This window comes from Plectrocnemia conspersa, unplaced genomic scaffold (assembly GCF_051122295.1).
Source record: "Plectrocnemia conspersa isolate PC_06_02 unplaced genomic scaffold, ASM5112229v1 ptg000013l, whole genome shotgun sequence".
NCBI lineage: Eukaryota > Metazoa > Arthropoda > Insecta > Trichoptera > Polycentropodidae > Plectrocnemia > Plectrocnemia conspersa.
The window spans coordinates 23388230-23412206 of NW_028277177.1; the positions used below are offsets into that span (position 1 = coordinate 23388230).

General features: G+C 33.5%; 2 protein-coding genes across 4 annotated transcripts; one reads left to right on the top strand and one right to left on the bottom strand.

Annotated features, from left to right (window-relative positions):
- The first annotated feature begins 435 nt into the window (after positions 1 to 435).
- LOC148227632 (proteasome-associated protein ECM29 homolog) lies at positions 436 to 13985 on the top strand. The gene is made up of 31 exons (XM_088202674.1): positions 436 to 500; positions 804 to 922; positions 983 to 1111; positions 2988 to 3106; positions 3178 to 3309; positions 3393 to 3510; positions 3578 to 3717; positions 3793 to 3976; positions 4042 to 4127; positions 4201 to 4313; positions 4389 to 4541; positions 5550 to 5679; positions 5745 to 5861; positions 7343 to 7643; positions 7705 to 7879; positions 7942 to 8891; positions 8957 to 9071; positions 9135 to 9318; positions 9377 to 9665; positions 9734 to 9840; positions 9909 to 10038; positions 10107 to 10228; positions 11480 to 11702; positions 11810 to 12064; positions 12130 to 12319; positions 12388 to 12533; positions 12593 to 12744; positions 12808 to 13000; positions 13068 to 13212; positions 13278 to 13613; positions 13684 to 13985. The coding sequence occupies exons 1-31, from the start codon at positions 452 to 454 to the stop codon at positions 13812 to 13814; spliced, it is 5733 nt and encodes a 1910-aa protein (XP_088058800.1). The 5' UTR covers positions 436 to 451; the 3' UTR covers positions 13815 to 13985.
- LOC148227633 (LMBR1 domain-containing protein 2 homolog) lies at positions 13972 to 22202 on the bottom strand. Of its 3 annotated transcripts, none has more exons than XM_088202678.1 (10): positions 21784 to 22202; positions 21546 to 21721; positions 20485 to 20863; positions 20254 to 20424; positions 20006 to 20183; positions 19764 to 19945; positions 19463 to 19702; positions 16040 to 16241; positions 15879 to 15974; positions 13972 to 15571 (listed from the first exon to the last, which is right to left on the bottom strand). In XM_088202678.1, the coding sequence occupies exons 1-10, from the start codon at positions 21955 to 21957 to the stop codon at positions 15348 to 15350; spliced, it is 2022 nt and encodes a 673-aa protein (XP_088058804.1). In that variant the 5' UTR covers positions 21958 to 22202; the 3' UTR covers positions 13972 to 15347. The 3 variants fall into 3 exon arrangements, with proteins under 3 accessions (XP_088058804.1, XP_088058803.1, XP_088058801.1); XM_088202677.1 differs by having other exon boundaries at positions 13972 to 15598; XM_088202675.1 differs by having other exon boundaries at positions 13972 to 15634.
- Positions 22203 to 23977: the final 1775 nt, after the last annotated feature.

Here is a 23977-nt window from a genome sequence, read left to right on the forward strand (position 1 = left end):
GGTGCCCAATACATACTTAAGATGTTATTGATGACTGTGTCATCTGTCATAAGTGTCATCTGGATGCCAGTGACTAGCACCGTGTAAACGCTTAACACCAGTCACTGAAGAAGGCAATGCGCCACTGGCATGCCAGCAACTGGCGTGACAATGGCGCATTGGCTTCTTATGTGAAGTTTACATTACGGTTTTAAAATATATAATTTTTATATATTGATGTTATGTCGCACGTTTCTAAATCCATAATTTGGCTTGAAATAATATAATATTTTTAATACATTAAAATTTTTAAACTATATTTAAATTATTTGATTATTATTTTTAAAGTTTTGCTGTATATTAATTTAATTTATCTATGTTTAAATAAATTTTAATTATGTAAATAATCACCTGTCATTATATTCATCCATGGTTAATAAAACAAGCGCTTAGACCAAACATTCGACGAACAATGGCGGCGATGGATGAGTCTGTTGTCACCAATCCGGCTAACGATTTAGGTTATTCGATAAATACTGCATTAAGCATACTCAACTAACTATTGCACAATTAATATTATATTGTTACACATTTATGTAGAATTTCTTTTATAAAAACGCATCAGATAGTCGTCATTTATGCTATGTTTTTAATGCCTAATCATCTAGTCTATTGACATATTATTCACTGCCATATTCTTCGTATAAAGTATCAATCCGCATACACTATAACCATTGTGTTTGATAATATCGCTAATTTAATTCATAAATCATAAAAATTCCAACTTGCACAAATATTGACATATGCAACTTTTTCAATTTCAGTCCTTCTGGAGCGTGTGTTTTTACGTCTAGGCAGTGCCGACACGGACGAGCAGCTTCAAACATGCGTTGGAAAGTTTTTAACGCCCGTACTTCTAAAACTGGCGTCGCCTCACGAGCAGGTAATTTTTACAATCATTATAACATTGCAGTTTTATATATAATTCAACATTAAAACCTAGGTGAGAACGAAAGTTATGGAGCTGCTGCTCCACATAAACAAGAGGGTGCGTCCACGGCCCGAAATTCAATTACCGATGGACGCTCTAATTCAACAATACCAAGATCCGAGAGCCACGTCTTTCGTTCTTGTAATTATCTTTCATTTATTTAAACGTTATATATATTTCGACTTGAAACAAAACATCGCGACAAAAACGTGATATATTTTCAGAAAAAGCATTTAAAAATGCATTAATTATATATTATATTTTAGACTTATAGTGTAAACTATCATCTAAATGTAAAAATATTGCTCAAAGTCAGGAGTCCCAGATGGACTTTCAAGCTCTTAAATATCATGAATAACTGCCAGAAAATTTAAAGTCGTCGAGTTATTTTGGAAACAAAACCAATTGCTTGATAATTTAAATGTATCATCAATATGTTGCGTGTAGGGATACGCGTGCTGGTTAGTTCTTAGGTCTGAATCCAAAAACACGTGTGCTTGTGTAAAAGCTTTATTGAGCTCGGCGTGGTCCGATCGCTTTTGACTGTTGTCAAATTCGGGGGCATTTCCGAACGCTGTATGTCGTCGTTCGCGAACGCATACAAAAGGCGAAACGGGCGTCAACACAGCTAAAGTGGTTTCAGATGGAAATAATGAGTTACAAAGAGGTTTCATACCAAATAATATGTAATTAAGACAGCCCATAGTGTAGAAAGTTTGTTGACATAGTTTGAAGGTAATCACCGCTTTACAACTCAAAACTAGGTAAAGTAGTGATTACCATTTTTATTATGCTAACTACTGCCGCCACTGAAATAAATCTTATCACCAACAAAACTAGACTGATCATTAAAGTGTAAGAACATAAAAATAAATGAGTACACTTACCAAAGTGTTAATAGCTTCTTATACCTTGGTAATGAGCACTAATGATGCGAGATAATAAAACGAATAGTGTCAGCCAGGGCCGGGACTAGACATTTTCTCATCTGAGGCTAAAGGACAAATGTGAGCCCCTATATAGTTTTTTTTTGCTTCCGTTAATTATAATATTAACCAAAAATAAGTTATTACACAAATTTGGAAACAGAATAGATTTATTGCTAATTATATTATAAAAAAAATCATAGAACACAGTAATAGTACAATAGTTGTAAAAATCGTGGGTGAAAATGTATTCCAATATGATTTCACTGAAATGACATATTTCAAAAAAATATTTTCGGAATAGATTCAAGACTCTTTTTTAGATTTTTTTAGGGATAGCCAGAAAATTTCCAGTTTAGAATCAGGGACATCATTTTAGCTTTTAGATTTTAAAATATATGTGTATTCAAATAATTTTCAAATGAAAATATTGAATTGAGTTGAATTCACGAAAAAATACGATAGACAAATGGGTTCAAAGCCATTGTTTTTTAATTTACGATACTCTTAGCGGCTTGTATGAATTGCAGTTCAGAAGACACTCGACATCTTTTGCGACCTGCTACTCAAAACATGTTGCTAAGCGCACTCACAAAAAATAGCCGATACATAACCATTACATTTTGGCCCACATGTAAAAAAATTTGAAAGGCCTTGTAATTTTTGTTATGAAAATAAAATTGATAAACTTACAAAAAATCAATTTTTTTAATTGTTCAATCAATTCGGCGCCTATTCCATCGTTCACCTGAGTCAAGTGCCTCGCTCGCCTCACCCTTGTACCGGCCCTGGTGTCAGCATGTACATTTACCTGCTACTTTGATTTGAAAAGCCGATGATGCTATATCTTGTCACATAAAAACCATTAATCTGACCTATGTGAAAAATACTTATTAAATAATACTTATTAATCCGTTTTTATTCAATATTCGAATAGTTAAAAACTACGAATAATTGAGAACCCTACTGGTAACGTCACACTTATTTCATATATACATTCTAAAAACGATTAATTTTGAGTTGTGATAGTCTTCTTTCAAACCGACTATAATATATTATGAAAATTTTATTGATAAATGCTTTATTTTTAGAATTTTTCAATTATTTATTTAACGATGGGCTTTCCGCGACTTACGTCACAACGTCAAACCGAACTCATTCCGGCTATACTCACGGCAATATCAACGAGTTCGTTAGCTCATCAACACAAGTAAACGTTAATTTTACTATTATCGATTTGATTTAATTATTACTTGATAATTGATTTCTATTATTTTTTAGTATATTGCTCATGCTGATGCCGGCTTTGGGAAGCTTGGGACATAAAGCTTCTAATTTGAATTTAAAAGACAGGCCCGCACAGACCAAAGTTCTCTTGCGACTCATGAAAGATATTCTACTCCTACCATATTGGTAATTATTAATAATTAATATGAATGTCTTAAATGGATCAGATAAGTATGTCCTTGATCCTAAAATATATTTTTAAAATTTAGGGCAGTACCTGGAAATAGCAATGTTGGAAGTGAGATTCAATTACCACCTGGTATGTCATTATATTCGTATAAACAAGTCACCGATAAAGGCATTAAATCGGCGGATGAACTTGAAAAGGTATAAATAATATAAATTAAATAACTATTGGAATATACTTTTATTTTAAATACAAATTTCACTACAGACGAAGCAGTCAATCGTTAACTTTTTAACGCATGATCCGTTGGATGATAAAGATGCTCTACTCAGCCTGATTATTGCAGCTGCAGATTCTAGATTCAGTGTGGCCAATATAGCATCAGCTGGTCTCGGTAAAGTGTCTAGGTTCGTGGAGTAATACTCGAATGCATTAAAATGAGCCAAAAATTATTGTTATTAATATTTTTTTGTAATGTTTAGCTCTGTAGATTGGTTTACTAAAGAAATTTGCTTACCTCTTTACCAATTATTTTTGGGAAACACTTCCGAGAGTCTTCCAAACGATCAAAAAACAACCCCAGCGTGCACTCGCATACGACTGAAGCTTTTACAGTACTTGGCTAAGGCTTCAGGGGATGGAATCGTATTTCCATATGCCGTTAATGTAATTTGAATATAGATTATATATATGTATATTTTTATTATGTAAATATTTATATAATATTTCAGATTGTTGTCTCATCGTTAACATCGGCAAACACCAATCCAAGATTGAAAACTTTAGCTCTCAATTTTTCAATTAACATCATAAGCAGGTATGATATTACAAAAATTTGAAATATCTGGAAAAATTGCAAATTATTACATGATTTTAATTATTATTTATAGCAAAGACGCTCCAGCTTTGAATAAATATGGACCTTTAGTCTTAAATGAGCTTGTGAAGATCACCGAAATAGAAGAAGAGCAAGCTCATCATTCTCAAGCGTTTACATGCATCGGTACATATAAACTATATTAAAATCAAGATCAAAATTAATATATATTGATAATACATGCCAATAATATAATTTTAGGCCAAGTCGCTTCTAAAGTATCGATATCGTTGACTGATAACTTCAAAACCATTGAAAACTTATTTAATAAAATGCCAAATGCTACACCGGAACTTCGGATGTCCATCAGAGAGGCTCTACTGGCTTTGGCTAATGCTTTCAAATCGACTGAAGGTAAAGAGAAACTCTTTGTTTCATATACGAGAGTAGGCTAAAAAAATAGTGACAAGTATGGTTGCAAATGCATTTTCTTTTCAATGATGCTACAATTTTTATATCTCAGCTATCTGTATCTGGTTATGCTCGAGATTTAGATATTTTTCCATTCATAGATCGAAAAGCGATTCTTCAGAAAGAGTTTGCAAATGTAACCACACTCAACATTTAAGCGATCTGAATTTTTTACAAGTACTCTTTTTAGAAACAATGGGAAATAACAAAGTAACAAGAGACAAAAATATTTTGTTTGAATTTAAAATATGTAATAAGCAGGGTCCTAAAGAATAACTATGCAATATTTGATATAGATCAATGAATATGTAACATACTTTGAATTTTATTACGCGATAGATACGTTTCAAGAAGTATCGCATAAATCGAGGCATAAAATTACATTGTAATAAAACGATTGAATATTATTCAGGTGTGTTTTTCAACGTTTCTTACTTATAAAGTAAACAAGCAAAGTCTTGAGCGAAACGCGTGCACTCCAAAAAGCAACTCAGGACATACTGCATGAGCAGTTGGAGATGTTCCAGATGTAGGTCATGTGCAAGAAGCAGGAGTATGTCAATAACCCATGCGTTTGTACATCTTCGCACTACACGTGTGGAACCAAATATGTTTGGCTTCGAGTATTTAAAAAAAAAAATTAACCGTGTAAATCGTGGGATAACTGAACATTGATTCATCAAAGTCTTAAAATACTGCTTCATAACTGATGTGAAATGATCGTTTGTAAACATAAAAAAAAACTTTTTATTATTATTTTCACAATGTTCTTAGTCAGACATTGGCAGTAGCAATAAAACGATTTAATTTATTAATAACAATAGTTAGTTGCAAATGGCTAGTACTTGTTTTATTTAAGGCTATGACTTTCAGATTACTCTCGTAATAACTACACATAATTATGGTAAATTTTCCTGTTCTAGCCGTTATTACTAGCTTGAATCTTTACAGAAAACGAAATAGAAGCAATGGATACATCACCTGTTAAGAAACAACAAAAACAAGAAGAAGATGTTAATAAAAATCATTGTCCAAAATTAGATCGAGTTCAGCAAGACATCATGATTGCACTTTTGGAAAAGTCAGTACATATTCCATCCGAAACGTCTATCATAACCTTATTTTATATTTATAAATATTTTTTAGACACATGGACAATGATGATCCAATGGTGAGATTCGTCGCTACTCGTTATGCATCAGTTTTGTTCTCAAACGAACACATTCCATCGAGATATTTATTGCTGTTGGCTAGTGGCGATAAGTAAGATTTTTTTATTGATATTAATATAAAAGTAAAATGTTTACATATATGTTAAAAAATATATTTTGTTAGCATATCTATAAATGATAATATATCAGGTTGTTCCATAAGTCTTTGCGTTTATAAAGATGCGAGTTATATGAGTTAAAAATTAAAATTTGTAATACTTAAGGTACAATACCGATCAGCGGTAGCTGCAATTGCTGCTGCCCGTCAAATGTGGTTGTGATTGTTTCCGATCTCTGCAGCAGCAACAGTTACATCGCAGCATTGGTGATAGTGTTTTTCTTAAATTATGAAAATTTTATTAGAAGATTTATTATTGTACCATTACTACTTAAAAAGCAGAAAACCAATACTACCAATGTACAGTAACAGAATCTAGGAAGGCTCTTATAAATCTTTAATAAAAAGACTTGAATGATAACGACGAGAAATTCTGAAATTATTGTCAATTAAATAAAGAACAATTTAATTTGGTGCTTTCTTTAATTTGCAATGATCTTACTGGTTTTATTTAATTTTTCAGCGATTTGTTTCCAAACATTATTTTTTAATAATTGCTCCTTATAATTTGCATTCTTGCAATCAAATAGAGTATGATGCTGAAACACTAAATTGATCAGATTTTCAACTTGTTCATCTGTTAACACTTCCATGATGCACGACCGCAGCAGCAGTACTGTGTTTGCGCAGTATTGCTGTTGTGATGTCAACTGCTGCGGTGCTTATAATCCAATAACTCATAATGAATTATGCTCTTCATATCCCACCAAATACATATCATTATCTTTTTGGGATGTAATTGAGATTTATATTGAGATTCGCTGCGCATGGTTTTCCTCAGACAATTTATGATATACCCATATTCTGCAGATTAACACCTTTCCTAATTTTTTAAATGTCCGTGAACAGATGTAGACAACACTTTTGTGCTAGCTTCTGTATCTTGGACCTGCTTTGATAACAGCCCTAAAATCCTCACTAACAACCCCAAATGAGATATTCAGTGTCAAAATTACTAGAACGAAATTTTTAGAACCACATTTGACACTTCCTAAATTTAATGACATCCTCGCCCATTGCATTACACATGTTTTTAACTGCTATTGCCTTAACTGAGATTATTTAATCTTTACTGCCATTATTGATTTAGGGTTGAAAATATCAAAAAAAAAATATCCCATCACTAAATAGCATCATTGATACGACTACTGTTAACAAACACTGAAGGAATAGTGAAATTATAATTAATTAAAAAATGGTATTCATTTTTCAAATGTAAGAAAAAAAATCGCAGATTTATGCTACGACCTAATATTGTTGGATTTCAAAAAATACAACAATATTATTCTCACACAGATTTAAACAAATGAGTTTAGTTAATTTTGTTTTATTATTAAATTAAATTTTCCGTGGATAAATAAGTATAGAATACTTTTGATTTATAAATTTATGTTTATCATTTATTTTATTTATAGTAAAGACGACGTTAAGATGGATGCTTTAAAAACTTTATACGGAACATCTCGCACTGCCGAAATCGAAGATATAGTACAGAACGTAACTATTACGAACGACGACGCTACAAATGATAGCAAAGATGATACTAAAACAGAAAAGCGATTTGACGCCAACAAGAATATTACGGGTCCTTCTTTTGCTCAGATTGTCACTTTCATCTGGGATAAAATCTTGAAGCGCAAAAAGAGTAGCAATTTGAAGCACAGATTCGTTGTCGGCAATCAAGTCTTGCCTTATCCGCCTGTGATTTATTTCGAGGTTAGTTTCAATTTAAGATTGCCGATGTAAGTTGTGTTATATTTACTTGTACATTTGATAGATCCTGAGATATATACGTATGTGCCTGAACAGAGATTCGGGAATCAAGAATGGAATACCACACCCAAGTGTGTCCTCTCCGACTTTGTCAAATTATTTAAACACAACTTTATTGAATACTGAACCTCTTGAATGCTATATAAATATGATAAAGTTGGTGCTTCCGTCTAACCCAGGTATAAAATAAAAATTAATATCTACTACAAAAAGTATCTATAACTTACTTTTATTATTCTAGAGGTGATCCCGTTTACATGCTTGTTGGATATTGTCGGATGCGCTCCATCAATCTCGTCTAAGTTTGTCGATCTTCTTCCATTTTTCAAAAACCAATTTACTAACAACATGCGAGAAGATGTGCGCGAAGTCTCTGCCGTTTTATATGCCATCATACAGTCTAACACTTCAGACAGAGACGCTCTGGAGAGTGATATCACCCAGATAATCGAGACCTGTAAGGGCATCAAAAGCCTGGAGTCTCAGTGCGGACTCATGGGTGCATATTCTAATATGCTGGAGAGGTTCATCACACAACTGAAGAAGGATCCGACAAAAGACAAAGTTTCGATTGTGCAATGGAAGCCTTATGTAGATGGAGTAGTTCTTCTAGTTAACTCTTTATCCAGCAATCAAAATATTGTCGTAAACACAGCGTGTAAGAATATATCACTTCTCGGAAAGTGTTATGCGCTACCCCTGACCGATCGCTCGGACGACGACGTTGACAATCTAAAAACTGAGATTAAATTTGCAGAAATTGATAAAGAATCCGATACCAAGTCGAAGAAAGTTGAAGTCAATACAAAACTGGGATTGATTAATAAAATATTCTGCATCATGAACAACACTAAGTTCACATCGAAGACTAAAGAACGTGCGACGATCGCCTTGGGATATATCACGCTTGGAGAAAAGTTTCCCTTCGCTAAAAACATCATCAAAGGCTTCTTGCAAATGGCTAAGGAGACGAAAGACTTTGAAATCCATCTCCAGATTGGAGAGGCACTGGTGTTTTGCGTCGACGGTGTAAATTCGCCGGATAATAGAGATTTGTGGTCCGAACCATTACCCGATTCGGAGAATTGCATTCGAGATAATCAAGCGCAGACAGAGAACGATGAAAATCTCGAATGGCTCTTAATCGAACTGTTGAGCTTTGTGAAAGTACCTCATCCAAATTCTAGACAGGTATTTTATATTTTGTTGTATCAAAAAATATATTTATTTAATCTGTTATATTTTAATCTTTATAGGCCGCATGTGCTTGGCTTCTGGCCTTACTGAAAAACTGCTCTAAAAGAACTCCGATTTCTTCTAGACTTCCTGTGATGCAAGATGCTTTCATGGAATTTTTATCGGAAAACAGCGGTAATGCCCATATTATATATTAGTAAAGTGGATGAATTTTCTAAAACAGTTTTTCTTTTATAGACATTGTTCAAGACGTGGCCTCTAAAGGCCTAAGTTTAGTTTACCAATGTTCCACCGAAGCCGATAAGAAGCAGATGGTGGATAAACTTGTTGATCAACTAGCCGGCGGAAAGAGACAAGTTACGCAAGTCACACAAGATACAAAGATATTTGAAGAAGGACAACTCGGAAAAACACCGACTGGGTAATAATAATTTTTTTTAATAAATATATCTTTATATTAAATATGACTATTTTTGTAGATCTAATCTTACTACATATAAAGAACTGTGTGCATTCGCATCTGATTTAAACCAGCCGGATCTCATCTACAAATTCATGCATCTTGCCAATCACAACTCTGTATGGAATTCTAAAAAAGGCGCCGCTTTCGGTTTCCACTCGATTGCAAAACAGGCTGGATCTCAGCTTTCAGAGCATTTGCCGAAGATTGTGCCTAGACTATACAGATATCGATTTGATCCAACACCCAAGATACAAAATTCAATGTCTAGCATATGGCACGCTCTAGTTCCTGAAACACAAAAAACTGTAAATCAATAGTTTATGATGATACTATTGTAATATAAAAATACTAATTGAAATTGTAATCTCTTCAGGTGGAAAAGTATCAGTCCGAAATTTTAAACGATCTTATCGCCAATCTGACTGCAAATCAATGGCGGATCAGAATGTCGTGCTGTTTGGCCGTTACTGATATTTTGAGGTTTTATATTTCTCTTAATGTTTTAGTGATGTAATACTTTGATTGCTAATTTAGTTGTTATATTTTAGAGTGACGAGGGGTTTGAATAATGACGTATCTCGTTTACAAGAACTTTGGGCTCAATTGTTCCGAGTTATGGACGACGTTCACGAAGGAACTAGGAACGCTGCCGAGAATACGGCTTTAGTATTGTCTAAAGTAATTTGAATAATCTTATTAATACTTTAGAAAATGCATATATTCTATAACATATAATATGATTTTAGTACTGTATTCGAATCACTGACGTAAGTCAAGGTAAATCGGGTAAAGAAGTGCTCGGCATAATACTACCGATTCTTTTAAGCACCGGTATAACAAATACGGTAGCAGAAGTAAGACGAATAAGGTATGTTTTTTTTTCAAATCACATTTTCTTTATATCTTAAAGCTAATTTACTTATACCTCTAATCTATAATATCTTCAACATTATTATTGTCTATTTTTTCAAAAGCTCTCTTGAAATCAAAGAAAACTGCTCCAATGATTTTAATCATATCCTTGGCCAACAACCAATTATTTGTAACTACTTATAATGCAGTCTCAGTAGAATGATTTTTTCTGAATCCCGATCGTTCACATATAATGTTTTGAGAATTATGAAATCTTTAAATTGTTTTATTACTAGTTCTCCCATTACTTTTCCTATACAAGGCAACATGTTAATTGGTCTTATTTCCTCAACATTTTTACTATCAATAGCAATCTTCAAATATCAGATATTTCTCCTACATAGTGCTTTATTTACTTTAAATAATGTATTATTAAAGTACTGATTTAAATTCTCAAAATTTTACAATAAATGTTCACAATCTCTTCTACACTCTCAATGTAGTATATATTCATTTCTTCTGCTATCATATAAGGATCTTTATGTATATTTCCATCAATCTCCATATTTATTATGCCATTTCCCTGAATAGGAATAATTATTTTTTTATTGTTTTCCACGTCTTATTCGGGTCATTTTTTATTTCATCTATTGACTTGCCTCAAAAAAATCCCTCACGCTTTGTGAATAGAATATTTATCAGTTGTATCTACTATGGCCGAAATTCGCAGAATTCATTCGTTGAACGAAACAGAATGTTGAAAAGGCCTACCATTTATTATCGTTTAACGCTTATCTCAAAAACAGGTGTGTGACACAAATTTTTGTGAAGTTCCTAATATGTTTTTGTATTTATTGTTTCAAGGCGCAAAGATTTTATTTCAAAAGTATGTAATAATAAATTAAGCATTTTCTCCTCCCTTACTGATCAGTTATTTGTACATCATTGTGTTATGCATATTTCATAAAATTCATACAGTTTAACGATTATGAAAATAATTAATGATTAATTCAAATATTTATTATTAACCAATAAAAAAATTTAATGAAATTTTACAGACAATTAATTGATTTTTTTCACTAATTTGTTATTAAAATCTGTAAATACCGAGATAAAAATTGCAAATTTATTCGAATATTCTAATACTTCATCCAGTTTTTATTCAATATTCAAATAGTTGAAAACTAGGAATAATTGAAAACCATACATAGGATACATCTGTGTTGAACACACTTGTATAAAACACATTTATTTATTGATTTTTCAGCTTACAGACAGTATCAAAGATGGTAACATCTGCTGGAGAATCACTAAAGCCATTTTTGCCGCAATTGATTCCTGCTTTATTGCAAGCGACTGGTGATTTGGAATCCACAAAATTATCACATTTGAGTGTCGTTCTTGGAGAAAAACAACAGTCCCAAGAGATGGTCGATAACTTCAGAGCTCAATCTGCAAAATCTCATTACACCACAGAAACTGTCACTAAAGTGAGTATTCAAAATAATATTAAAATTTTATATTATGACTAATACAAAAACAAAGATAATATAGATAATCCAATATAAGATTTTTCAAGCACGGTTCATGTTTTTAGTGCGTTCCGTTCATCGACATTGCCACATTTGAGGCAATGTTGCCCAGTGTGTTAGAACTGATGAAGTCGCCTCAGTTGGGAACCAAAATTGTTTGCACGCATCTCTTCACGTGTGTCATTCATCAGCTCAACAAAGAAATCATGCCAGTTGCTAGCAAAATTATGTTCTCTCTGGTCAACGGACTGCTGGATAGAAATGCGGCTGTCAGGAAGCATTGTTCGGATACTATAGGAAGTCTCGTTGGATGCGCCAAGGTATTTCAGTTACATACATTTTTAACTAAAAGTTGACTTAATCTTCAATCGATAAATTGTTTCAGGAATCTTCCATTGATAAATTATTACAAAAACTGTGCACATGGTACAATGAAAGAGACGAAGAATCAGTGCGAAATTCAATAGCTCTGACTCTTCAAGCGATTTCAAATAAGCACGGTGAGCTATTGAAGGAAAAGTCAAACGCTATAATGCCAATGTTGTTCTTGGCTATGCACGCTGAAAAAACACACGGTAAAATTTATTTATGTTTAATAATAAAATATTTTTTGTATGAATTATATTTTTATTTTGTTGTGTAGAAACTAAGACGACTGTCGAATTATATGAGGAAGTCTGGATGGATATAAGTCCAGGAAAGGAACAGGGTATAAGGATGCACCTGTTGCCAATTTGCAACTGCTTGAAAGAGACTATAAATTCGCCGAGCTGGTCCATGAAGACTCAGGTATGTAATATAATCATATCACAAACAATTTGAAGCTAATATTGGATATTAAATAATAGACAGCAAATGCAATCGCAACCGTTGCCCTCGAGATGAAATCCGGTCTTGGAGATCAAAGGCAGGAGTTAGTAACGATGCTATTGGGAGCGCTGAAAGGTAGAATTTGGGAAGGAAAAGAGAAGCTGCTCCATGCTCTTGCGAGTCTTTGCCGGTATGAATACATCATTTCTTTAATTGAATAATTGATCATCTTTATATTAAATAATTGATACAGTTGCAGTGCCGGTGAAGACAAACTATCCGATGAAATGCTACAACAAGTGATCGACAACGTAATGAAAGAATGCAAAAGGAAAGACTTGATCTATAAGAGACACAGTCTATCGGCTTTAGGCGATATATTAGAAGTTTTGAAAGTCGATCATTTCGAAGAAGTTTATAATATATTGCACGTTACATTGAATAAGGTTGTATATTATTTTAATAATATATTTATTTAGTATAGAGGAGTATAATAATATATTAAATTCTTAGGATGTCGGTAGTGTTGGAAAAGATTCGGACGACGAAGAAACTGCACCTGAAGATATACTCAAAAGGAAAGAGCAATACATACTATTGAAAGAAGTGGCTTACGAAACTATGGGAAAGGCTTGGCCAGATAACATTGAAACACAACGTAATATAATTTTTTTATATATTTATGTAGATCAGTATGTTTATTATTATTGTTTGTTTATATAGAGAAATACCAAAAGGTGTTTGCTTCACATTGCTCCGAATGCATCGGAAGTAACACCAGAACGGTCCAAGTCGCAATTCTGATTGCGTTGAAGTTTTACGTCGAAAAGTTGATTCTATTGAAGAATGTCAATCTAACAATAGAAGATACTACGCAAAAAGACAGTAATGTTGAAAATATGGAAGTCGAAACAGTCAATAATGCTAATTTAGAGGACTTGACATACATCACAACTCACATAGTCTTAGTGCTGGATTACTCATTCGGCATAGCGAAACACACTAGGTTACGAAAAGAGGCTCTGAACATTATGTATACTTTCGGAAAACAATTAAAAGGTACTGTCATCAAATATTATATGGAGGCTGTAATTATTATTTTATTATTGTATATAAAAAAATGTTTCAGACACCAAAAACCAAGAGTTTTTAAAACTGAAGGATCTCTATTCTAAATACGAGACGGAACTCTCCGGCGATCACGCTCCCGAGATCAGATCTAGATTGGTCAACGTCAAGGCGATGTTCCAAGAGAAGTGATCTCGTTAAGTGCAAAAATAATAACAGGGTTATTTTTACGTTGTTTACTACTCATTACGTCTGATGGTGCTTACGTTGCCAATATAGTTACGGTAGAATACAAGTTAATACACATTTGATACAATATAATCCGTGTACTTAGTATTTAAAATAAATATTTTATGATGTGCATTCGATTTATTTCAATGAAAATCATACAAATGTACATAGATCACAAATACATTTTTATAACAGCAAATTTTTAGTTAAAAAAATAATAACAGCTATGTTTCATTTTATAAAGATATAAGATTGATTGAAAGCATTTTAAAATCTTGTTTATTGCATATACGTGTTAATTTATACATCTAGTTTTTGTAAATATTTCCCCTTTATCCTATAACTACAGTAGGTTTTGTTAATCGTAAAACATCAGGAATAAATAACAAATATCACACATTCGGTCTATCCTAAATAAGTGTTATTTAAAAATTATATATCATAATTACAGCTCAAAATGGCAACTAAAATTAATATTCACTCTTACTACAAAACCTATTTTAATTATAAATAAATAATTTTGGAATGTTTTAAAATCAATCGAGATCGACGTGTATTTATTTTATTTTTATTGGTTTATGTTGCTATTGTTTTTGATTTTAATCTGTGTAAAAACCTGTCATGATTCACAACATCAAATAAAATATATTTTAAATTACCCTGTTAAAAAAATAAATTATAAATTACATAAAAATACATTTTGATACAAATCTACATAAAATATGACAAATCGTCTATTAAGCTTGTATATTTATATTTGATGGATTTATATATTAGCTCATTTCATAATAATTGATATTTTAATTTTGAAAGTATATTGAATTCTAAAATTTCCATTATATAAATACATAATCTCTAATCATCTATAGCTCTTGTTGACTAAAAAATATATGTTAGTTAAAACCAACTTACAAATTATATTAAAATATGTGCATTAGAAATAAATTATTTAACAATCTATAATATAAAAAACAATTTATAAATCTTCAAAATAAAGTACTAACTACATATATAATGATCAACGTCATAATTGACTGATCACATATGACAAAAACATCAATTTTCTCTCTTATATATATATAAAATGCAACATATGTATGTTTCCTAAAAAAACAACTTTGTCATAAATTAGTGCGAGGAAGGTTGTATATTCTTGTTTTGTTGCCTCTTACAATAATAATTGATCTAAAATAGTTATTTGATAATTTAAATGTCCTGACTTCTAAAAATCCATTACATATATACATCTAATTATATATCTATCACTATTGACTATTAAATATTCAGTTAAATGAAATATACAAAAGCTTTGTATTGCATGGTTATAATATTTTTTTAAATTTTATACCCCAATTAAAACCAAAGTCGAAAAAAATATAAAAGACTACATCTGTACGTTTCCTTGAAAACAATTTCTGTCATACTATGAAGGTTTTAATACATACTGATTTATATTATTCGACATTGTGCTCATTTTAGAGCATATTTAATTAGCTAAACATCGTCGAATATATTCCCCGATGGTATACTCGTTCTGCCAGTCTCAGATCTGATGTTCGGCGCGTTCACACGAGTGCTAACGCCGAATCTCTCGTTAATCTCGTCCTCGAGACTCAGAGACGGCGCGAACAAGTCTTCGTCTCTCTGATAGCTAACGCTCCTGCTGGATGGCAGGCGAGACGTCGGATCGACAGTGACGTTGGTCGACGCCGGGTTGTCTGAATAAGCAGGTGTCACATAATAGTCTGTTTGTTCAGACGTGTTAAGCAGCCCGGCTCGGGCTGTGGGTTACACAGTGCAAGGGTTATTTACAAGATAGAAATCAATAAAATTATATAGATTACATTTATATAAAACATTTCTACCGCTACAGAATTAAAAGATGAAGTTAAAGAAATAAAACAGAATAGTGATCAAGAACCATAAATCTTCATAATATAGCTTTGAAGAGAAAAAAATGATAAAATTAATAATTATTAGACTACCACCTGACCCTAATGTTATTTTAGATGTTCAGAAACGTACCTCCATCTGCAGAATTGGTATTGTATCCGTCGAATCTCCCGTGGAAGTCTCTCCTTCTTATCATCGACTCTTCGGCTCTTTGTCTTTTTCGTTTCTCTATTAAATGAGCAGTGAAACGTTGGTTTTCAATTCATATATTTTAAGTGTGTGGAATACATTACCTCTTTTAACGATATCGCGTCCTTCATCAACGAGTTCGGTCGTCAATTCTGCATCTCCGACAAACTGTTGAAAGCCGCACATGGATAATAATCTGCTGCCTAGCGAGAAATACGTGGCGATACAAAACAGCACCACCAGCATTGGAAAATAGATATTGAATCCGTCGGATATGATGCTCAAAACATCCATGTGCCCCATGATCTAATCAAATAATAATAAAAAATAGTTTTTAAATAATTAATAGTTAATGCATAAGTTTTTCGCAAGGATTAATCCATAATAAACATAAAAGTAAGGTAAGGAACATGCTTAGGAAATCACCATAAAAAACTATATTGCCATAAAGGGTTCCCGAAAATGTATTTTATGACCAAAGATTGTTTTAACCCTTTGAGATTAACGAACATAACAAAAAATATTGAGTATTTAAAAAATTCCACAAAAGCCAAATATGTAAAAAAAAAAGTAACAAAATTTAATGATAGAAAAGTCTCAGAGAGTGAATAAAAAAGGTCCGGCTCTAGAGCCCATAGGGTACATATAAAATAAAACTAAATTATTTCATTAAAAAAATACACCAAAACTTTCGTATTAACCCAGGGGTTTCCGACGTTTTTAAAATATCAGAATTTTTCCGCGGCGCCCCAAGTCAAAACATAAGTCTATCACTGAGCAAACTCCCGACTTTCTTGTGAAATTGAAAAACTTACTTTTTAAAAAGTTATTACGCACTTAATGGCGAAAATTTAAAAGCGAATATTATTTTCTTTGCAATAATGTAAAATACACAATTTCAGCTATCTCGGTAAAGTCTATATTGAGACTGGACAGCCACCAGGATCTTGGTTGCAGCCAGTGGCGTAGCTATGGGGGGCCGGAGGGGGCGGGCCGCCCCGGGCGGCACTTGCTTGGGGGTGGCATATTCGCGATGGGATCGTCTAGTGTGGTTCTTAACTCTGAATGCAGTAAAACATATATAAATCCACGAATAACAAGAGATTAATAATAACCAATTTATTATTTTAAAAATGCTGATTTTATGACCCTGCAAAAAATGTATGGGGGGCGGCAATTTTAAGGATCGCCCTGGGCGGCACATACCCTAGCTACGCCACTGGTTGCAGCGGCTGTGTCCGTGTCCGAACGCATTCAATACGGCCACGACATGCAGTTGAAGTACACATTTAATGTAGTTAGGTTAGTTAAAAATAAATTAAACACGTTTACAACACAATTTATTGAACAGACATTATTAAAATAATTAATGATGTGGATGGGCTTGTTCACTACACAACTTCTCAAATCTCAGAATAAATCTGTATATGACAATCCTCATTTCCTGTTCCACGTTAATTTTCGAAGGATATTTACTTTTTATTACCGTAACCGCCGAAAACCCAGCTTCGCACAAATAGGACGTTGCAAATGGAATTAATATTCATAGAGCTTTACCACTAAGCAGTGGATATTCTTCTTTTACTGATATCCAAAAATCAGAAAGTTCCATGCTACCAAATTTTGACTTCAATGTATTATCGCAAGACAACTCAAGAGATTATTCTTCTAAAGAAGTAAATTCGGATGGTGATTTGGCTCTAAATGGGTCTTGAATCCATGTGAATTTGTCAATATTATCTGCTTGAAAGTATTTTTCGAACCATTTGATAAGCTGTTATAGTTGATCTTCAAAAATAGATTTAATATTGCAAGACAAATCAACTTCATTGGAGATTAGGGAAAACAATCATTGATACCATCTTCATTAATTTTTCTTTTCCATAGCTGTAATTTTTTTCTGAAAGCTTAAATCTTTTCTGTTAATTTTAAAATGTGCATATTACGGGAGAGATTCGACCCATTCAACTTTTCAAAAATATCACATAGGTATGCGAATTTAATCAAAAAATTCGTTTCGACAAAGTGTTTGGCATACTCGTGTTTTTCTTCTTTAAGTGATATTTATTGCTGTAGTTGGAACGTACGAGACAATACACTCCCACAAGAGGGCCACCGTGAGTGGCAGTAATACAAAAAGATGCGTATTCAGCTCCCATATCCTCACACAATTTTTATTAAAATCTTGCTTTTAGTGACTGAGTTTTTATATAGTTTACTATATTTACCACACATTCTAAAACAATATTTAGTGGAGGACTCATGTACTTTGATGCAAGTGCTTCTCTGTGAATGATGCAATGGGTCCAAACTGAATCTGGAGCTGTTTTGAATAAGCGCCTGCAATCCTCCATAAGAGCCGGACATCGAACGACCACCGTCAGTACAAACACCAATACACTTTGTCCATTCTAAATTATTTTCAAACATAAATATATTCAGGATCTCGAACAAGTCCTGAGCCTTTGTACCTCCAGTAATACTTTTACAAAAGAGAAGGTCCTCCACGATTGAATTGCCATCTAAGAACCGTACGTAACAAGTCAAGTGTGCATTCTTATTATTGTCTGTGGCCTCATTGGCTGCAATCCATATTTACTTCTTTTTAATTTTTCAATTAATTGTGTATTGAGATTTTCCGCCATATGCTGAATTCTGCAACTAATGGTATTGTTAGACAAAGGCACGTTTGAAAGCAGTTTCCCTGCCGACTCGCCAATCATAATGTTCACTAAATCTACAGCAGCCGGTAGAATGAGTTGCTCTGCGATGGTATGGGGTTTTTTACACTTAGCAACTTAGCTAGCAAAGCATTATTTGGTATTGACGCATGTTTATAAATGGTGCCTTTTCGCTGTTTTAATTTATTTAACTTTCTAGTAAAAAAGTTGCGAGGTTTACCAATCAAGTTTTAATGGTTGGTTTCTAAATGTCGTTTTAACTTACTTGGAAACATACACTCTGGTGCCAAAGCTTTCATACACAATACACACTATGGTCTCTCTTTATCATTGTCATTTGTTGATGTAGAGCCAAAATCCAAATAACTGTCATCATATTTACGATATTTTCGAAATACAAGTGCAATAATTCTGTTTTAAATTCATACTGATAACACTTATTTATGACAAACGGTGACAGCGAATGAATGAATATCCGACTCGCAACTGTGCTGACGCCGCGTTTCCATACTAAATTTTTCGTAACGGCTTATTTTGGTTCGAGGTCACTCAGACCCGACCACAAAATTCGCCAAGTTGGACTACTGGTTATACTGGGGTCTAGGCAAGATGAGATATGGGAAGCGCTGTTGCCAAATTGTTCACTCCAGCGCAGCCTACATGAACGTAAAATGCCGATCAAATTTACATTGGCCCAAGTAATATTTTATAAAGTAAATAATATTTTGTAAAGGAAAATTTTCACGGCACCCCTGTAGCACTGTTTGGGAACCCCTGTATTAACCCAATATTTATAAAAATAAATCATACTAAAACATATTTGAAAAGCTTCTGATCTGAGCTCACCTGCGTGTAGTAAGTCTCATAAATTCTCTTTTGGATGATGTGCGAATCCATTTGAATCAGTCCGAGGAAGTTTAAGCACATGGGCGGCGTCAATCTGCACGCCATCATTCCAGAAAAGATCAAACTGTACTCGTTGGTCTGATGATGCGGAGCTAGATAGTACAAATTCAACACCCTTATCTTCAAAACTGTCGAATACGCACAATAGCATAGATATGCTATAATAATTGTAGAAAAGACCTATAAAAATCACAAATTAGCATTGTATTCGCACAGTTTATAATGCACATATTATAGATACCTCTATTGTAAAATAATCATATTCGACTTTGGCAACGTTCACGATTATGGCAAATATTGACAGCACTGGTTGTTTAAGGAAAAACGTCACCTCTGACCAAACGACAGTAAATGATAATATGGCCGTTATACCGGCGAGAAGCTTGAGGAAGTAACTCTTAAAAAAGCACTCCCAGTACCATTCTAAAAAGTAATACGCAATCAGAAACTTGGATAAAATATGAAAATGATGATGAAACATACCTATTATAGGTCCATAAAATATTCGACCGAATGGACTCCTCAGCTTTAGGAAAGTAGCTTTAAATCTATGATCCCCCGATCTTAAGTTAGCTGCCACGTCTTCCAAATGAAAGATTTGCTCAATCAACATGTTCCATTGAGTCTCTGTACGTTGTAATGTGTGCAGCGATTTAATAACCTAATCGAGTTCGTTCCGCATATTATACAAAATTATCATTATAATGAATAAACAACTTAAATTATAATACCATTCGATGTAATCGAACTAAAGCTTTAAGCGAAGGCACCGTTGGAGCAGCGGATCCTGGCCTTCTTTCCATTCTTCCTCTCAATTCAGTTGGAACTCTTTGTAAAATAGTATCGACATTTTTACGCAACGGATGATTAAGCGTCACCGCTAAATGAATAGCTTGTAAAGACTAATAAAAATAAAAATATTATTCACATTTCAAATAACTATATTAAAGTCCACAAATCACCTCCAGCGTATCGTCGACAGATTCTTCGGCTTCGATCTTTTCAGAGCTCAATTTAGCTGCCTTGAAATAGGAATAAGTCAATTTGTAATTCTTAGTGGAGTTGTTCCATAGACTCCGAGGTACTTCTACGAGCGCGTATCCCAACAGAAGAATCAATAAGAATAAGCCCCATGTGTTACTAGCTGAAGATGCTATGGTTTTTATTTTGGGTCCGTCTAAATGCACTTCGGGTTTAAGGGCGAGGTAGATGAGTAAGATGCCGCAAATCAATAAATAAGAGCCGTAGTATATGGCATTGTCGATCAAAGCAGATTTTAGTTTGCCTTTTATTGTAAAGTCGCCCGATTTGCTGTACGACTGCATCATTGGCATGATTAACCTGAAATTAAACATAATATAAATCATGAGTTAATTTGTTTTACACATATCGGTAAGTAGAAATATTATCAAGAAGAACTGAAATATTTGATTTCTTATTTTTTAAGGAAATTTCTAAAAATATAATATTTAATTACAAATTTTATAACAATAAGAATTCAAATAAAAAAAGTAAAAACCCAAATTTCATTTGCTCATACAAATTGAAATATCACAACAGGCGATTGGTATACATTTGGGAACTTAAAATAAAAAGATCTGACCTACATTGGGACGATAAAAAATAAGAGAATGACAAGAAAAGTCTATTCTTCGGAGTTTGGGTTTATGCCAGAAAAAACTTAAACATTGTATGTTCCTAAAGAATCAAAATTAGTTATATAGCATGGATCGTGACAATATTGGTAACAAGTACAGTTTGAAACCAGACATAATGTAGCTAAAATATCACGTTATAATTACAATATTGACCTATACAAATCATCTATGATAAAAGTAGTAGTGAAACTTTGCTCAACTGCCGAAGATATACTATATATTGTATGGTAAACAAATGTTTTTAATGAGCTATAAACTGACATGTTTTATGAATAAAATAGCTGATGTCAGTAAAATGAACGTGACTAATATTAATCAGTAGCAGTTAACGGTTCTTTTATCACGTGAAATCCCCGAGTTCTTACCAAGTCAAGCATTGTGAAGTCCAGTACACGACCCTCCACAAATTTGGAAATACTTCATCGGGAACCATGCTCCATGGCTTTAAGCATGTAGGGGTCGCCGGAGTGGTAGACGCGTTGCTCAATTGTGCGTTTAATTCTACCACCGTCAGATTTTGCAAGCACGTTCTATACACCGTCTAAAAAATCCATCGTCGATTCAAATATATACTCTTAGAATGGATGGAGTGAAAATACTCACGGAGCTAACGTCCAGCGGCAAGATGAATATGATGAGGAACGAGAAATACCAAGCAGTCAGAACTGCGAAGGTGACGACAATATGGTTCCGGTAGCAGTCGCCGTAGCGATACAGTAGGCAGGCGGCCAAGACGAAGGCTGACACCACCTCGGTGATGAAGAGAGCGTACGCCATGATGGTGCGTTTCTAGGTGCGGCGAGGTAACTGTGCAAAATTTGGCAGCGCCTGTGCCTGCAGCTGTTGCAGGCGACGTAGCGAAATGCTCCGCAAGGGCAGCAGCGCGGGGTGGCACAGTTGGGGCGCCTGTCGAACCCCCAGGTACACCTGCCCCGCTCGCACGTTGACACCAACGCTGGCAGCGGGCATCCTACGCCCCCAATGGGCAACTGTCACCAGCGACAGCTAGTCGAGTTAACCTTAACACAACATTCAGTGACCATTGCGCAATTATTTTTAAATAAATAAAATAAGAGAAATTATAAATACCGATAGCTAAGACTATGAAAGCTACAAATAAAAATGTATTGAATAATTTTCCCTACTATTTTTTATGGTTTAATAAAACTTTTATATATTTCTTTTTTCTCATAAATTGATTGACATTTTTATATTAAATAAATTAGGTATCGAATCATCATTTTGCATTTCCGAAAGTTCTTCTTGATACAGTTGTTCATTTGAAATATCTACCAGCATTGGTTGTGTCAACCAAGCTGGAAAATTTATTTCTTTTAAATCAGCAAATCGTTCTTTAAAATCAGTTAATAAAGATTGCAGATGGTCGAAAATAACAAGTTTATCATTATCAGTCACTTCACATTTTTGGATTCAGTAAAATTTTTCAAAATTGTTGTTAAAAATACTTTTTTTTTTAGATAATTCAATAAATGTAGTGAATGCAAATATCTTTGCTTTTGCATCAACAAGTGTTTTCTTTGATCCTTGAAGTTGGCTTTTCAAAATATTTAGCTTTACAAATATATCAGAAAAATAGCTTACAAATGCTTTACCGTCGACCGTCGTCAAAAACTTCATATCAGGTCGGTTGCTTAAAAAATCACTAAGGATATCGAATAATTCCATAAATCTTTTTAAGGAATTTCCTTTTGAAAGACATCTTACTTCAGTGTGAAGTAACAGTCTAACGTGGTCCGCATTTTGTTCTTCGCAAAATAACTTGAAGAGACGCTCACATTTGGCACTAGTTTTAATCGTATTGATACACTTTATTACGGAATTTAGTACCTCATTTAGAACAGGTGAAATATATTTAGCCACCAAGTTTTTCCTGTGAATAACACAATGCATAACAGTAATTTTTGAATTCTCGTCTTTTATTAATTTTAAGCAGCCATTTTTCTTGCCCATCATATTGGGGGCACCATCTCCAGCACAAGATATTATATTTTTAACATCTAAATATTCTTTTAGCTTATTAAATATATCTTTGGAGGTAGTGGTGCTTTCTAATGATTTATATGTGGAATAGTTGATAATTGCCAATGTGTCCCATCTCTGAAGCGTGGTGCCCCACCTCTAAGGCGTGATGCCCCACCGGTGGGGTGTATGCCCCGCCGTGGGAAGCACTGGTATAGACAATCTTTTCGATATAACTTCGGATATAGCAGACTTTACGTTCTCCTTATCGATACTTCCTCTATCAGTCTTATCCCATTTTTTGGAAAATAGAATAATAATTTTAGAGATTTCATGCAAACTTTTTATTGGGGTACTGTGATACATATATCAATGTGCCCCGTGTCTTAGTGTATTAAACAGGGCTGTGGAGTCGTTTAAAAAAAACACGACTCCGACTCCGACTCCGATTCCGATATTTACCAATAACACGACTCCACTCCGACTCTGACTCCGACTCAAAAAAGTTTAATTTTATCAGGTATTTTTGATGTTCTTCTACGCGTTTTATATTCATACGCTATACACATTCATCATTACGCAATTCAATTTCATAAATTTCATAATTTAAAAAAATGCATTTTATATAAAAAATGTTCGGGGTCGCTCATTTTTCACGACTCCGACTCCACAGCCCTGGTATTAAAGTACCCCAACGAACATTTTCATAAAACTAACAATTATTAATAAAACCACTGAACTTAATTAAAAATCACGTTTAATCCTGATTACTGAATGGAATAATCTATCTTTGGTATTTTAAAATCTTAATTAAACA

Excerpts from the sequence above, each read along its gene's own strand:
- LOC148227632 (XM_088202674.1), top strand. The coding sequence starts at position 452 with ATGGCGGCGATGGATGAGTCTGTTGTCACCAATCCGGCTAACGATTTA. Across the intron at positions 5,862-7,342 it reads CTGTTGGCTAGTGGCGATAA|TAAAGACGACGTTAAGATGG; the intron begins GTAAGATTTTTT and ends TTTTATTTATAG. Across the intron at positions 12,534-12,592 it reads GCTGGTCCATGAAGACTCAG|ACAGCAAATGCAATCGCAAC; the intron begins GTATGTAATATA and ends ATTAAATAATAG.
- LOC148227633 (XM_088202675.1), bottom strand. The coding sequence starts at position 21,957 with ATGGCGTACGCTCTCTTCATCACCGAGGTGGTGTCAGCCTTCGTCTTG. Across the intron at positions 21,722-21,783 it reads TGCCGCTGGACGTTAGCTCC|ACGGTGTATAGAACGTGCTT; the intron begins GTGAGTATTTTC and ends TGGATTTTTTAG. Across the intron at positions 19,703-19,763 it reads ATGATTATTTTACAATAGAG|GTCTTTTCTACAATTATTAT; the intron begins GTATCTATAATA and ends TGATTTTTATAG.